Source organism: Bubalus bubalis, chromosome 18, assembly GCF_019923935.1.
Source record: "Bubalus bubalis isolate 160015118507 breed Murrah chromosome 18, NDDB_SH_1, whole genome shotgun sequence".
Taxonomy (NCBI): Eukaryota; Metazoa; Chordata; class Mammalia; order Artiodactyla; family Bovidae; genus Bubalus; species Bubalus bubalis.
In genome coordinates, this window is record NC_059174.1 from 55963024 (window position 1) to 55979533 (window position 16510).

General features: G+C 58.9%; 1 protein-coding gene across 5 annotated transcripts; it reads right to left on the reverse strand.

The window, feature by feature from the left end:
* Nucleotides 1–1226: 1226 nt before the first annotated feature.
* Nucleotides 1227–16507, reverse strand: KCNC3 (potassium voltage-gated channel subfamily C member 3). Of its 5 annotated transcripts, XR_003104792.2 has the most exons (6): nucleotides 14904–16507; nucleotides 9715–10822; nucleotides 8406–8597; nucleotides 8029–8155; nucleotides 5319–5379; nucleotides 4156–4237 (listed from the first exon to the last, which is right to left on the reverse strand). XR_003104792.2 is itself a non-coding variant. In XM_025270034.2 (5 exons), exons 1-4 carry the CDS (start codon nucleotides 15789–15791, stop codon nucleotides 5363–5365), a joined length of 2205 nt encoding a protein of 734 aa, XP_025125819.2. In that variant the 5' UTR covers nucleotides 15792–16507; the 3' UTR covers nucleotides 4102–4237; nucleotides 5319–5362. The 5 variants fall into 5 exon arrangements, 4 of the variants coding, with proteins under 4 accessions (XP_025125812.2, XP_025125819.2, XP_044787298.1 ...); XM_025270034.2 differs by lacking the exon at nucleotides 8029–8155 and having other exon boundaries at nucleotides 4102–4237; XM_044931363.1 differs by lacking the exon at nucleotides 4156–4237 and having other exon boundaries at nucleotides 4244–5379; nucleotides 8029–8125.
* Nucleotides 16508–16510: the final 3 nt, after the last annotated feature.

Below are 16510 nucleotides of genomic sequence, written 5' to 3' on the forward strand. Positions count from 1 at the left end.
CCCTGAGGGCTATGTGTGTTCCTCCAGGGGTAGGGAGACAGGACGGGCAAGGGGCGGTGATGCGTGGGGGGTAGTCGGTTGGTTCTAATTCAGCTGGTCGGTGTTGGTGTCGGGGACCTCCCGCTTACCCAGCATTTAATGTAGAAGAAATCATTCCCCTCTCATCCAGCCTCCCTCTGAGGTATCCCCTCCATTATACAGATGGGAAAACTGAGGCTCAGAGCTGCAGGGTCTCTGGCTCCACGCCTCCCAGTCAGCGAGTGGTAGGAGGGGGAGCTGCACTCTAGCTGACCCTCAAGTCTTTGCAAAGCAACGACAGTAGTGACCGTTGAGCTGTTTGTTGATTACTATTTACTGAACTGTGCTAAATTTGGGACATTAGTCTCAACCCGTAGATGTAGAGATTTCATTGTTTTCCAGTGTCTAGAACACTGCCTGGTGTAGTTAACCTTTTTATATTTGCTGAATGACTAGATCACCCCCTCCTTTTTATATTGGTCAAATGAATAGAGCACCCCCTCCCCTTTCTGAGTGGCAGAAACAAGCTTAGAGAGGTTAAGAGACTTGCCCAAGGACAAACAGCTACTAAGAAATAGAACCCCGTCTGGCATCAGAGTGGGTAACCCCTGAGCCCACACTGGGGACCCATGTCCATCCCTTTCTGGAGACTAGAAACCCTCATCTATGAGCTCACATGACCTGGGTCATATGACTTTCCAATTAGGGCTATCAGTTCAGTTCAGTTGCTCAGTCGTATCCGACTGTTTGCAACCCCATGGACTGTAGTATGCCTCCCTGTCCATCACCAACTCCCAGAATTTACTCAAACTCCTGTCCATTGAGTCTGTGATGCCATCCAACCATCTCTGCTGCTGCTGCTGCTGCTAAGTCGCTTCAGTCGTGTCCGACTCTGTGCGACCCCATAGACGGCAGCCCATCAGGCTCCTCTGTCCCTGGGATTCTCCAGGCAAGAACACTGGAGTGGGTTGCCATTTCCTTCTCCATCCAACCATCTCATGGATCCCCATTTTTACCATCAGGGAAACTGAGGTAGATACTTGCTCCCTCCCAAATCACAAGGTGAAAGCCAGCGATGAGGGGCATGTCTGCACCCTCAAAGTGCATGCCCTTGCCATTTTAATACGACCCCTGCTCTTGAAGACCCAACCCTTAGGTCTGCCCCCAAAGCCCCCTTCAGGAGACCTTCTCTGCAGACAAGGAGGATGAAACTTTTAAATGAAAAGGAAACTTTTATTTTGGTGGGGAGTGACAGGGTGGGTGGGAAGGGTGGGGCATGACACTTTTTCTTTGGGAGGGGGGGTGACATGCGGCAGCTTCTGCAAGGGCGGTTCATGCACCCAGGGTGGGCGTGGGGGAGGCTTGGGGGAGGGGCCACGCCGACCCCTCCCTCCCTGCCCTGGGGGTGGGTTGAGAAGACCCGCCATTAGCACCAGAGTTGGACGATTTGCAGACCTCCCCTCCCCAGACTGACTCCGGACACCCTCCCCCATCCCTGAGAGCGCCCCCTTGCCACTCCCCCCCCACCCCAACGACAGGCCAGGCCCGCCCCGCCCACTTTTGAGTGAGAAACTTATTGCTGTGTGCGTGTTGGGGAGGAGCCGCTGTGTTCAGAAAGACCCCGGACGTTCATTCCTCCCCAATCACCCTGCCCCCTGCCCCGTGTCGGTGCGTTCCCGGAGCGCAGGAGGGGCGCGACATGCGTGTGGGGAGCGCATCATGCAGCGCATGCGTGTAGTTGCAGGCACCCTGGCGGCCGGAGGGAAAAGGGGCGCGGGACTTGGAAATTGTCCCTTTAGCTCTCTCTCTCCCTCCCCGACTCCCACACTGTTGACTTGGGGGACAGGGAACGAGAATAACGTTTGTAGAGGTTTGTAATGATTGTGGTTATTTTCAAAAGCTGAACTAAAAAGCTGGGTACGTGTGGCAGATTGGCGAGCCGGAGGGGGGAGAGGGTAGACGTTGGGAAGAAGTCCGTACCCTTTAGAAAAATCCTCACCCCCTTTCCCCGCACCTTTCGGCTTCCGTGAGGGTCAGGGGTATCTGGGGTTTTAAGAAGTTAAACCCTTTGGCAATATAATCAGTCTTCAACCCCATACCCTGGTGTCTGAAGCCTCTAGCCCTTTACCCCGCCCCACCCCGCTCCCACCAGAACCCGCCCCACCCCTCGCCCCTGGTTCGCCAGGGTTCAGGGTCCGAGGGCAGAATGGGGGGACTCAAAATGCCCCTTGCATAGGAATCGTTGCATCGAGAATCGTGCTCAGTGACGTCCCCCCAACCCTCGGGTGGGGGGTGTTCCTGAGGCCGGTGGGAGCAGAGGGAGGGAGGTTGCTAATTCCGTGGGCCCCCAACTCCAAAAAGAGGAGTCCCCTAAGGACTCTGGGACCGGTGTGGTCTCTGGGCATGGGGGAGGTAGCGCATCCTTGAGCCAGGATGGGATGTAAGAAATGATTTTCCACCCGCGAGCGTCGGGGGTTGAGGAACGCGGGGGAGGGGCTAGCTGGAACCCCAGCCCGGGTGGATATGTCTGTTTCCCAAGCTTCTGATATTCCAGCGTTCCTCCACTCGGGAACAGCCTCTACATTTTAAATGTAGACACCTCTAACCTAAATAAACGATGTCCTGGCCAAGCAGCAGTATCTGGACTTACAGGCTTATATGCAAAATGCCAGGAAAGACAAAAAGTGTTTGTCCTTGTACTGCTTAAAACCTTAGCACATCGCCAGGGGTGCAAATATGACCCTCTGGGAAACATTGGCGTCTATGAAGGTGCCTTTGGGACACCATTTAAAGAAAGGGGATCTTGGAGGGGACAGGGTTATCTCCATAAGAAGGGGGGTGTCCCGGAAAGATCTGGTTCCCTGGAATTGCAGACAGGTTGAGCCTATCTTGAAAATTCTAGCGTCAGGGGAACCTGAGCTGGATGTCTGATGTCAGGTTTAGGGTGTCCAGGAAGTGTTCAGAGTGTGGCAAAAATTGGAGCATCCCAAAGGCTGAACGTGAGTTCAAGGGCTGGGTCAAGTCTTGGAGGTTTGAGATGTGCTGGGATGCAGCCCAGGGGTTAGGACTGAGGGGAGGGGGGACTTGGGGGGGCGGGTAGCATCTGTGTGCAGAGAGGTTAAGTCCCAGGAGCGTGCTGGGATTTGGAAGATGCGTGCCAGAATCGGCCTCAGGAATTCTGAGGGCAGGTCTCATGTCCTGGGAATCTGGAGGGGGTGTTGCGGAATTTAGTGTGCTAGGGCCAGAACATCCCAGGAATACCGGGATGGGAGGTCTGAGTCCATGCAGCAATAGAGGCGAGCAGATCCCTGGGGTTGGGGGCGGTGGGTGGGTAGGAGAGGCGGAAGAAAGAGTGAAATTCACCAGCGGGATGCTCCTAAAGGCTGAGGGAGCAGCTGTCCGCAGGCCCTCCCCACCCCTCCTTCATGCCTCCGCTTCTACCATCTGAGCTCAGTTCCCGTTTTTGGCTTGGGTGACTGTTCCTCCTTCCCCCACAATGCTGCTAATTTTTTAAAAAAATCAGTGCGTGATGGGTTGCCCCCCTGGGGTGAAGGGTAGGAGGCTAGGAGACCCTCCTGTGGTGTGGCTTAAAGGCCAGCCCGACCCCCTTGAAGGTCCCCACCCGCTTCCCAGAATGTCCCTTCCCTCGCTCGCGGCATGCAGCCCCCCGCGGCTTATTGCTGAGGTGGAGTTGGAGAGGGCGGGGGTCCAGGTTGGAGGAAGCATGCAGAGTTGGGGGGAGGCGACCCAAAATGTGATTGGCATAATTTGGACGTATTTACACGAGTTGATGGGGGGGGGGCGGGGGTTTCCTATGGCTCTGGAGACCTGAGAAGGCTTTTTTTTAAGGAGGGGCAGAGTTGGGGGAATGGGTTTTGGCTCCTCCCCCTCCATCTTGGGGGCCCAGGTCTGGGTGAGGGGCCCGGGGGTGTCTGCTGGCGTCGTCGTCTCCGTTGCATATTATTAATGACTTTTTTTGTTTTTGTTTTTGTAAAAAAACCCTTTCCCCCACCCCCCACCCCCAGCTCCTTTGACCTTCTTCCCTGTCACCCCCGAGTCCCCCCACGGGGGGGAGGGGAGCGCTAGAGGATGGAGGGCAGGGTTGGGGGAGCGCGGCGGGCGGCCCTGGGGGAGCCGGGGGGAGTGGCAAGGGGGGCGAGGCGCAGGGACACCCCGCTCAGGCCCGCGATGCTGCTCAGGCTGCGGGATTTCTCGTAACCTGAGGGCGGGGGAAAGGGCAGAAACACAAAAGGAAGAGAGGAGATGCGGGTGCAGGCGGAGGGTCCAGCAGACAGCGGGACCCCAAGACAGAGGGAAGCAGGAGAGAAACAAACAGAAGGGATACGAGATGGAGAGAGAGACGGAGACAGAGACAGGAAGAGGTGGAGGGAGAAGGTGGGACACAGAAGTCATGAGAGAGACGGTGGAGACAAGAGAGCCGGACACCAGGACACAAGACGACAGACGGCAGGAAACGGGTAGATGGACAGAGGCGGACCAAGGAGACGAGAGAGAAGTGAACAAATCGGACAGTCAGTTGGCATCGAGGAGACAGGTGCAGACATGGGGAGGGGGGAGAGACTCAGGGTTAGGAGGCAAGGTGGCACCCACCGAGCCTCCCCCACCCTGCCCCCACCGCAGCCCGCCCCCCCAACCCCTGTCCCCCCAGTTGGCCCCCTCGTCTGAGGCAAAAAGGTGGGAGGGCAGCGAGGCAGATGGTGGGCAGCACGGGCGTGGGGAGGGAGCTTGGGCGGAATGCCAGTGGGCGAGCAGCTGGTGGGGAGGGCTTGGGAGGCGATGGGTGGGGCCGCAGGCGGTGGGGGGCTAACCTAGATGGAGAAAGAGGAGGACGGGGCGTTGCGGGGTGGACTGTGAGGGGCTGAATGGAGCACAAGTCGGCAGTACCCCCCTGGGCGGGGCCGGGGCGGGGCGGTGCTGAAGGACAGCTCCAAGAGCAGTCTGATGTCGGCAAGGCTCAGCCGAAGGTTGTAATGGGCTGTCTTTAAAGGCTCAAGCTTTCAGATGGGAACCTTCTGATGGGAAGGTCCTGACAGCATCTGGATACTCAAGGGATCTAAGGCTTAGGGGCAGGTGTGGGGTTTCTTGAAAACTTAGGAATGTCTTGAGAGTTCTGCCAGTATCTGGGCTGTTCTAGGGCTTTCCTAGCCGGTACCAAGGGGTCACTCTGGACGTGGGCATCTTGACAGGAGGAGACAGGGCCTGGTTGGGGGGGGGGAGGGTGGTGGTCGGAAGCCCAGTATCTTGGAGTCACCCCCTCCCAGCCATTCCCAGTTGCTAACCTGGGGGAAAGGGGCAGGGGGGGGATCGAGGGTCTCGCGAGGTCTCAGGCGGTGACAAGAGCTGGGGACAGAAATACACAGAGTCACGGCGGGAGGAGGGTGGCCAGGGAGAACCCCCCAACACAGCCTCACTGTTGGGGGGCCGGAGAAACGCCGGGATCTCTTCCTCCTCTCTGGTGTTTTCCGCGGGAGGGGAGCAGTGAAATGGGGAGCGGCCAGAGACATCAAATATGGAAGGAGCTTCCGGGGTGGCTTGGGGGGTGGGGGGAGGATGAAGGGAGAGAGGAGGGGAAATACTGGGGAGGAGCGGGGGATGTGGGTCAGGTGCTGGACCCAGCAGCACCTGAGGGAAGACAGAGAAGGGGGCTGATGGGGTGGGTGGTGACCAGGTCAGGAGGAAGGGTCTTGAAAGAAGGGGGGCTAGGGAACAGTGGAGGGTGAGGGAGAAGTTAAAAGAGGAAGACAGGTGTGTGGAAGGGGTAGGGAGTTGGGGGAGGGAGTTCAGCCAGCCCCATCAGCTCCAGCCATTATTTGAGTTCAATGAATGGATTTTGGCATCAGAGGCAAAAGAAGCAGAGATTTCCCCCCCCCCCCCCACAACCTCCACCGATCCCCCCACTCCTCCCTTACCCACATTCCCAAGTCCTCCTGCCCCACCCCTCAATTTCATAGGGGCCCATCCAGACCTGGGGGCGGGGGAACAAAGGGAGTAGGCAACAGGGCTCGGTGCAAGCGGGGGGTGGGCTGAGATGGAACAGGGAGGTGGGGGTTGGTAATGAGATGACAGTGGAGGATGACGGGGGGGGGGGGGGGGGGCGGCAAAAGGAGAGGTCCAGGAATGGAACAAGAAGAGCCAGGCAGTCCCCTCTGGACTAGGAGCCCGCAAGCCTGCTTCTTGTCCTGCATCTCCTCTGTGGCTGGCGGTTGGCCATGGCCCTCTCTGAGCTTCTGTGAAAGAAGGGGCTTTAGATATGGTTCTCCTTGGAGGCTCCCTGAGTCCTGCTCTGCCATCTCCTTAGGCTGCGGCTAGGGATTCTTTAAGCTGTGTTTGGAAGGAAGACTCATAGGTGTTTGTTGAATGAATAAGTGATGGACCAGGTGCCTTCAGGTGGCTTCTCAACACTTTTAAGATCAAATCCAGCCTCTCACCATGGCCCAAAACACTTCCCCCCAGGCTCCTCCCCTCTCCTCTTGGCCATTCAACTCCAACCACACTTTCCTCCTTGCTATTCCTTTAACAAACCAGGGGCATCCCACCTCAGCACCTCAGGGCCTTTGAACTTGCTCTTTCTTCTGCTCGCTGGTCCTTTTTGAGCTTCAAGTTTTAGGTTGCCTTCTCAGAAAGACCTTCACAGACCCCCTGTATCTGACCTAGTTAGAGTAATTATCTTGTTTGTTTTCTGTTTCCCCCACTCATGGAGTGGAGAACTTTCCCTGTAAAGGGCCAGATAGTTGATATTTCCAGGGCTCTGTGGGCCATAACATACATCTCTGTTGAAACTATTCCACTCTGCTGTTGTACACAGTGGCTGTGTTCCAATAAAGCTTTATTTACAAAGCAGCTGGCGGAGAGGTTAGGCCCTTGGCTATAGTACGTCGCCACAGGGCTCTAGAGTATCAGCTCTGTGATGGAAGATGCGTGCTTTGTGCCCTGCCAAATCTCCACTGCCTGGAACTCCACCCTCAATCATTAGTTGCTGAATGAATGAAGTTAGGGGTTAGCTGGGGTTGTTGTGAGGATTACAGAATATGTGGCATGTGGAAAGTGTGTGGTTATGTTTGCTGAATAATTCACCTGCTGTCCCCTCACTCTCTCTCTGACCTCCCCACTGTCCAGTCCTGGCCCTGTTCCTCTGCCTCTCTTCTTCCCCATCCCTGGAGCTCTGGCCCTGGTTCAGGCTTTGTCCTCTCCCCTGGGACCCTCACCCCAGCCTCCACCTCGGCCTCCTGACCTGCAGTCTCCCCACTCCAGTGCCTCCTCATGAAGTCCCAGAGTGGACCTCAGTTCAGTTCGGTCACTCAGTCGTGTCCGACTCTTTGTGACCCCATGGACTGCAGCACGCCAGGCCTCCCTGTCCATCACCAACTCCCAGAGCTTGCTCACACTCATGTCTGACCTGTTCCTTCCCAGATCCCAGAACAGGGCTCCTCAGCTCAGCCTGTTCTCCTGCCTCAGGTCTGGGTCTGCGTCTACCTCTCCCACCAAACTGGGGGTAGAGGGCAGGGTTGATATGCTCCCCGCTGATTCCCTGTGCTTAGCACCAGGAGCATGTATGTGGGTGCTTGGTAAGTGCTGTCCAAGCCACAAGTGACTGCATAAGTGGCTGAGTCTTTCTCACCTCATCCTGTACTCAGAAGAACGTCCTGGGTGTATGCCCCCTTTTCTTGATTAAACAAACAAAAGTAAAACCAAGGGGGTGGGGGGGAGGCAGGGGAAGAGATGTGGATGGGGGTGAGGATGGAGGTCAGTCGTGAGGCCATTGGGGTGGGGGGGTCAGGCACATGGTGGGGAGGTGTGGGGTGAGTTCTAGCAGTTAGTGAGAGGCTGGGCAAGTCCTGGGCAGATGGGTGTGGGGTCAGTGTCGGGGCTGGGGTTAATTGGATGGAGCTGTTCACAGTGAGGGGGTGGGAGTCTCGGTCAGTGGGGGCTGCATGTTCTCAGATGGGTTAGTTGGGAGGGAAGGGGTTCACAGGGGTGGGGGCTACTTACCCCGGGGGGAGGGGGTTCGTCCACTAGGGGGATATCCAGGCTGCAGCGTTGGCGTTGAGGTCGGGCAAGAAGCTTGGGGGGCCTGGCTTACGCCAGTCTGGGGGGGGCAGTGGGGGAGCACCGGTGGCTGGGGGGTGGGGGAAGAGGCCAGAGGGTCCGGGGTGGGGTGGGGGGGGGGAAATGGAGATGCAATAAAGACAGGTGAAGGGTCAATGGTGAGGAAATCCGGGGGAGGGGGTCTGAGAGGGAAGGAATTTGGGGCCAGGAGGTGGGGGAAGGGAAGTCCAGCACCTCCTCCCCCATCTCCCTCTCTTCCCTCCCCTAGGGGAGGGCAGAGAGGGAGGGTCCCAGGTGGGGGCCAGTGGAGGGCACCTCACCTTTCCGGATGGAGCCATCAGGGGATGGGGCGTAGTCGGTGAGGAGGAAGCAGGCTCGGTCCCGGCCGTAGCGGCCCCGGCTCCCAGGGGTGATGGGACTCTTGTCTTCCGGGGACATGGCGGGTTGGTCAATGGCCGGGCAGTCCTCATGGGCAAGCGCAGCAGCTGCAGGGTCCCCATTGGGGCGGGGATCTGTGTTCAGAGGGGCAGACAGAGACACAAAGGCGACAGTGAGGTGTGGGAACTTGTGGAGGAGAGGGTGCCAGAGGTGCAGGGGGTCAGGGGGGTGTGGCTGGTGGGTTTGGGGAGCAGGGTCATGGCCAGGAGGGTGTTGAGTCTTGGGAAGAACAGCAGGGAAGGGTGTTGAAGGCCAGGAAGTGGAGTCAGGCCAGGCACTAGGTGCCGAGAAGGGCAGTGCTGGACTAGGGCATTGGGTGTTTGGAGGGACGGGAACAGAAGAGGTGGCTGGGAAGTGAGCTGGGTACTGGTGGGCTGCGTGGTTGAAATGGACTGAACAGGGTTCAGCTGTGGTTGGGTGTGTGCTGTGGGATAGGTTTGGAAGGGTGGCTGGGAGGGATGAGAAGGCTGGGAGGTGGTTGTCTAGGGAGGGGTGTTGGACGCTGGCAAGGGCACAGTGGGGAGGCATTGGGAAGGTGACAGATGAGGGAGGGGGAGGTGGGGGTCCCCTAGGCTCTGACTCCAACTATTTTTAATTGGTGTGAAACTGGGTCAGCGGCTGAGGGAGCAAGATGGGGGGCCGGGCGGCCCAGCTCCCTTTCTTGACCTATTTAAGGCATGGGGGTGGGGCCCCCCAAGCCTCTCCCTCCCCCCGGACAGTAGCCCCAATCCCTGCTTCTGAGACACAGACTCCCCTGGGGGGAGGGACGCACAGGCTCAGTCAACTTTCCTCTCATTTCTTTCATCACATAAGCTGCAGCTGCCCCTGGCCTGTCTCTGGCCCTCAATTCCCACGTGAAACTCTCTCCCCATGTCTCTCTGAACCCCCCCCCCTTTTCTCTGAGTCCCTCTCACCGTATGGCTGATCACTCTGCCCTCCCCCCAGACCCCCTGAATACCTTGGCTGTAGGTCTGTCTCTCCCTAAAACTCTTTCACACGAAATCTGCTTCTCCATCACTGCTTGCTTCCCTGCTTCTTCTCTGGCCTCAGCACCTGCTGTTCCCTTTCCTCTTTCCTGTGTCCGTTGGTGACCACCTCCGAGCCTCAGCACATACCTCCTGCCCCCCTCAGCACCACCCCACCTCTGCCTGCCCACTCTGCCCCCCTCCACCCCTGGTGACCCCTTCTCACCTGCCCGGTTGATCTCAACCACTTCCTCCTGAGCCAATGGGCAGGGCTCCCCAGGGGCCGGCAGAGGAGGCAGCCCCATGATTCCGAGCCCACCCGCTCCCCCCCTGAGCAGCCCGGGGTGCGTGTGGGGGCCCGGCGGGTAAGCCCCGGCCACAGTCACCCCCATGGAGGGCGGGGTGATGGGAGGTGGGGGGCTGATTCCGCCGCTGCCATGGTGAGGAGGGAGGGGGGGTGGTGGGGGCGGGTCGGGCTTGCAATAGTTGGGCGAGCCAGGCTGCGGGGGCCGGGGAATGTGTTTGTTCTTCTTCTTGGGCAGCTTCTGTTTGGCCATGGCCAGCGAATAGTACATGCCGAAGTTGTTCACAATGACGGGCACCGGCATGGCGATGGTGAGCACCCCGGCCAGGGCACACAGCGCCCCGACCAGCATCCCCGACCACGTCTTGGGGTACATGTCTCCGTAGCCCAGGGTTGTCATGGTGACCACAGCCCACCAGAAGCCGATGGGGATATTCTTGAAGTAGGTGTGGTTGGAGCCCAGGATGTCGTTGGGGTCAGCGCCAATGCGCTCGGCGTAGTAGATCATGGTGGCGAAAATGAGCACACCCAGGGCCAGGAAAATGATGAGCAGCAGGAACTCGTTGGTGCTGGCGCGGAGAGTGTGGCCGAGCACGCGCAGCCCCACGAAGTGCCGTGTGAGCTTGAAGATCCGCAGGATCCGGACGAAGCGGACGACCCGCAGGAAGCCCAGCACGTCTTTGGCGGCCTTGGAGCTGAGGCCTGAGAGCCCCACCTCCAGATAGAAGGGCAGGATGGCCACACAGTCAATGATGTTGAGGCTGCTCTTGAGAAATTCCACCTTGTCTGGGCAGAAGGTGATGCGCATGAGAAACTCAAAGGTGAACCAGACCACGCACACGCCCTCCACGTAGGTCAGGAAGGGCTCCGTCTCCACCTCCACATTGGTGACATTCTCCGGCGGAGCCCCAGGGATCGGGGAGGCTTGTGTCACTGTCTTGTTACTGATGTGGATGAAGCCCTCATGGGTCTCCAGGCAGAAGGTGGTGATGGAGATGAGGATGAAGAAGAGGGAGGCAAAGGCCACATACTGTGGGGCAGGGTGGGAGAAAAAGGGCAAAAGGTGACCCAGGCATCTGGTCAACCAGCCATCTACCCAAGATCCTCCCGGTGGCCCCTTTCTCAGACCCAAACTCCAGGGGAATCCGGGTGTCCCAGCCCCAATGCGTCCATTGCTTCTTGCATCCTGTTCTCCCTAAAGCTTGCAAAAGGATCAGAGGCAGCTCTCCCCCAGCTTGGGAGAGGAGCTGGCCCCAGCCGCAGCAGCAGATGGTCCACTTCTTTCCTGGAAACAGCAATTTCTGGCTCTGTGCTCTGTCTCCTAGACCACCCCCCCACCACCACGCTCCTGTTCCCTGTGTCATATCTCAGGGGTCCCTGGCAGGGTCCAATGATTCTGCTGGGGGGTGGGGGAAGGGGGACTAAAATCATGCATCCTGTGTCTCAGAGGCTTTGGGGCTTGGCTTGGAGCTGGGGGAGAGGGGAAGGGGAGAAGGTGGGTGGGGAGGCAGAACCAGGAGGTGGTTAAGAGTAGGAAAGCCTGGGTTTGAATCCAGCTTTTTCTTTGCCTAATTGGGCAAGGAGATTAAGCCTTCTGAACCTCAAGTTTTGGTGTTTTATTTTTACAGGATTATTGTAAGGATTACATTAGATGAATATACAAAGGACTTGGCTCCAAAACCAGTGTTTGAGCTTTTGTTAGGGTATAGGGGCATCAGTTAAAGGGGGGCCAAGATTGAGACCTCAGGTGCCAATGTTTAAGGACCATGATGCTAATGACCGAGTCCGAGAAAACAGAGAAGGCTGGGTGAGGCCCTCACCCAGAGAAAACAGCAAAGGGGTGGACCCACAGAGGAGAGGAGCTGTGTCAGGGCTCTGAAGAAAGAAAGAAGTGAAGGGTCAAGACTGAAAAAAAAGGGAAGATGATAGGGGTGAGGTTTAAGGCTCTGGAAACGAAGGGAATGTCTGGGGCTTGGGCATAGAAGAAGGGGAGAGGGCAGGGCTAGGTCCAAGGAGAGGTGAGGGGACTGGTCGGAGGTTCAGAGGTATGGGGTGCCTGGATCATTTCAAGATGGGGAAGGATCTGTGTCCTGAGCGCACAATGGTGTGGGTTTTGATGAAGGCCTTGAGGACTGAAGGCAGGGTCAAGATCTTGAAGGCCTCTAGGAATTGTAGTTGGCTTTATCAAATATATAGAAGGGAGGTCAAAGCAGTAGGGTTAGTCCTGAGAGAAGGGGATGGGTGTTGAGGCAGAGGGAGCTTTAATCAGATGGGTAGAGGAGAGAGAGACGGGGCTGCAGAGAAGAGAGGAGAGCCAGTGTTAGGCTGCAGAAATGACCCTAGACCTTGAGGTAGCCGGGGGGCGGGGGGGGGGGGGCGGGGGAGGGTCAGCTCTGGCCCTCTGCCCCACCCCCCTCTTCGTTTCTCCGCAGTGGTTTAAGAGGCCAGAGGCCGGCGCAGAGCGCATGCCCGGTCCCGCACCCCGCTCCGAACCGGGCGCACCGCGCAGGCTGCGGCACCGCAGTGGGGGCGGGCCGGCCAGGCCAGGGGGCGGGGCGCGCGGTGGCCAGCACCACGGACAGCTCCCCCGCCGCAGTGCGCAGCCGCAGGGACTGGGAGCAGTCTTAACCCCTACCGGGCCGGAGCGGAACAGGCGGTGCGCAGCCGCGGTGCCGCTTCACAGAGGGAGGCCACAGGCCAGAAGCTTGAGTAACTGCTTCCCTCCCAGGACACAGAAAGAAAGGTGGGCACCCGCCGCAGTGCGCAGCTGGACAGCGTCAGGATTGGTTTACCCCCTTGTCCCAAGATGGTTCAAAAGCAGAAGGGGTAGGAGAGCGTGGAGTCCCTGTAAGAAGGAAAGGGGAGATTATGGAGAGGGGAGCGAGGGGGGAGGAAACCGGACCCTCCACTTTGCTCTGGCTTCAGCTCTCGACTCTCAAACTTTCACTTGAAGGCTAGAAAGGGCTTGACACTACATGGACACTCAAAACTCAGCTGTAAAGTAAACAAATGTCCTCCGGAGCTGTCCTGAACCCCTAGCTTCACCTCAGGACCCTTCAATGGGGTCACAAGAGGGAAGGGCGTCCCAGGCCATGGAGGGAGGGTGACTCTCAGAGGCCTGAGGGGGCATCTAGGGCCACGTCCCTTCCGCACCTCCTCTCCCCCACCTCCCCCTACCCCAAACCCAAATCCTGCCAACTCAGCGCTTCCCGGGGACCAAACTTTATGCGGTGCCTCCGGGCCCCCCTCCCTCCCTCTCACTCCCTCCCCCGGCGCGAATGCGGCACTGCGGCTCCGCGTCCTTCCCGGCCCAGGACGCGGCACGGTGGGGGGAGGGTGCTGGACGGCTCTTCCGAGTGTTTGGGTCCCCAGGAGGCTAGGAGGGGGGCTGGAGTCTCTCCTCTTTCCCTCCTTTCTCTTATTCCCCCTATCTTGAACTGTCCTCTCTCCATCAACACAGGGAGGAAGTTAGGAGGAGAAAGAGGTTCAAGTGAGAACTAGGGGGGAGAGTAGCTATTTAGCCAAAGAAGTTACAGATTTTTGAGGAAAGTTTTTTAGCGGGGAGATGAAGGGATCTTTGGGGGAAGTCTAGAATTTTGAGGGCGATAAGGTGGGAGAGAGGATAAGGCTGGAGTGTGGGCTCTTTGGTTCATTTTGCAGGGACGGGGGTCAGGAAGGGCTGAGGAGCCCAGTTCTAGGCTTCAGACTGGGTAGTGGCGGGGTGGGGGGTGGGGGGCGGCGGCGGGATGCGGAGGTTGTTGAGAAAGATGAAGCAAGCAGGGATTGGAGCCGGGCATGGGGGAACAGGTGGAAAGAAACCAAGAAAGAACTGGGAGCTATTTTGAGAAGGAAGTTTTGGGTCTGAAAAACTTGAGGGTCCCAAGGATTGAGGTTAGGTAAAAGTTCTGGAGCAAGAAGGAAAGTCATTTACTGACTAGGAAAAAGGCTGGGAGGCTGAGGATGGGGGGAGGGGGGATTGTCCCAGAGATAGAGAGTGGGCTATGCAATTTAAACAATGGAACAGAGAAGCTGGGAGAATCTGTGGATGAGGCATAAGCGATTCTAGAGGGCATATGGGAAGTTCTGGAGATGAAAGACATTCTGGGGGCTCGGGACTCTTCTGGAGACGTTGAGGAGGAGTGTGAAAGCCTTGGGGGAAGTCTGGAGCTGTATTGAGAAGCCCTCAGGAGAGGAGTTGGTGTGAAGGATGCGAGAAGGGATGTGAAACACAGAGGGGGCAGCAGGGATCCAGGAGAGAAGATGCCCCAAGACTCAGCGTTGCAGTGAGGGTGAGGGGGGAGTGTTCTAGCAGGAGCAAGTGGTTTGGAGGTTCAGAGGGCCTGGGGGCTCTGAGAGTGGGGTGGGAACTATTCTGAGACTTAAAGGGCAGAAGAAGCAGGAGGGCTCAAAGATAACCAGGAGACGCAAACTTGGAGAGACGGAGGGGATTTGGAGACGGGCAGAGGGAGAATGAGAGAGGTGCTGGGACAGTCTGCTGGACTGAAGGTTGGAGAACTGAAGAGCAGGCTTCACGGGGTCTGTAGGGGATGCAGACAGTGTTCACAAGCCCTGGGACACTTTGAGGGTGAGGAAGCGATGTCTTCTAAGGATTTAGGGAGGTCCAAGAAACTGAAGGCTGGGGGAGAGTCCGCTGAGGGTCTGAAAGGTGCCCAGAGAGTGAGAAGAGGTGTAAAGAGGCTGGGAAGGCTCTGAGGGTTGAGGAAAGGTCTTCTGAAAGCTCTCTAGAGGGATCCAGGAAAGGCGGGGGTGGGGCTGTTCAGGTAGGTTGTTTAGGATATTGGCCCATCGGAGAAGTTTCTAAGGGTCTAGGATGGACTGGAGAAGCAAGGCGGGGTTAAAAGGGGTCTGGAGGGCTCTGAAGGTTGGAGAAACATCTTCTGAGGATCTGGGGATGGCCAAGAGAGGTGGGTGTGTTCAGAGGGGTACGGGAGACCCAGGAATGGGGTAAGAGGCTTCTAAGAAACTGGGAGGCTGAGAGACCAGGAGGGTCTGAGAGGGGCCAGAGGCTGAGGGCGAGGATAGGGAGCTCCCTGAGGGTCTGGGAGCTCCAGGAGAGGGGAGGGGGATGGGGGCTTTGAGAGAGCGCTCACCCGGGCGGCCCGCGACGAGTAGGGGTCTTCGAAGAGCGCCCACACCCGGGGCTGCCAGCGGCGCCACCACGTGCCGCCCGCGCCGCCCGCGCCCCCTGGCGGGCCCCCGGCGCCGCCGCCCGCGTCCTGGAAGCAGAGGCGCTTGAGCTCGCCGCCGGCGCCGTCCAGGCCGCCGCCGCCCGCGCCCGCCTCGTCGTCCAGACCCGCGTCGTGGGCGCCCGCGGCGTTGGCAGCGTTGGCGGCGCCCGAAGGGTCGGGTGCCTCGAAGGAGTCGAGCGCTTCCTCGGCGTCCCGGTGCTGCCGGTAGGTCATCCAGCAGCAGGCCTCCACGTCGGTCTCGTCGATGCCCCAAAAGCCCAGCTCCTCCTCGAAGAGCGGCCCGCACACGTCGGCCGGGCAGTGCAGCTTGCCCGTACGGTAGTAGTTAAGCACGTAGGCGAAGACACCCGGATGCCGGTCAAAGAAGAACTCATCGGCGCCCGGGTCGTAGTCGAAACGCGCCGCCGCCTCGGGCTCCGTCAGGCCAGCCAGCCGCGTCCCCGGCAGGGTGCGCAGCGTCGAGCGGTACGTCTCATGGCGCACGCCGCCCACGTTGATCACGATCTTGCCACTGTCGCCACCGCCGCCGCCGTGCCGCCCCATGGCCGCCGCCGGCAGCCCGGGGCATGGCTCGGCGCGCCGGCCCCCGGGCCCGCGGGGTGCCGGGGGGCCCGCCGGGGACGCGGCGGGGCCGGGCCGTGCAGGTTGCTGCTGCTGCAGCAGCGGCGGTGGCGGCGGCGGCGAGGGCAGCGGTGATGGGGACTCGGACGGCTGCGGCGGCGGCGCCGGCTGCTGTTTGCTAGCCCCCTGGCGCCCGCGGAAGGACGAGACGCAGACTGAGCTCAGCATTGGATGGGGGGCGGAGCGGCAGGGGCGGGGCGCTGTGGGGGCGGAGCCACGGGGGAGAGACAGATGTGACTGGGTGAGAGGAGGTGATGGAGGAAAGGGGCGGGGCCTAAGGGAGGGAGGAACTGAATTGATTGGCCTTGGAAGGGATGGGGGCGGGGCTGAAACTGGGAAAAGGACCCAGACTCCAACACTGCCTAGCTGGGCGGGGCGGGGCCGCACATGCGACACACCGATTGGGTCTTTCTGAGATAAGGGGCGGGGCCGAGCGAGGCGTTAAAGGGGCTGGATGGGACGCGAAAGTTGCCTGGTTTGGCCGTACTAGAACAGAGGAGGCGGGGCTAGATGTGAGAAAGATATCTGATTTAACTAAAAAAAGGAGCGGGGTGGATAGAGGAATAGGACTTGTCCAAGCTATTTAAAGGGGCCTGACCGAGACTGGCGGAGGCAGGGGTTGGGCCACAAGGCGGATGGCCGTCCGAATTGGATGGAGACGGGCCTAAAGCGCCGGCAAGCAGTACCTGATGGAGTGGGGCAGATGGAGACTGCCGGGTTGTGATCCTAACATTGTTTGGACGGGGCAGGGCGGATCTTAAGAAGAGGCAGGGCCACAGAAATTAGAAAGTCCTAATTCTGGGAGGGTGAGGGGGCGGGACTGGGCGAGGGGCGGGAACTGGAAATGAAGAGTGGCACTAGGCTGGACTGAAAAGGAAAAGAGAAAG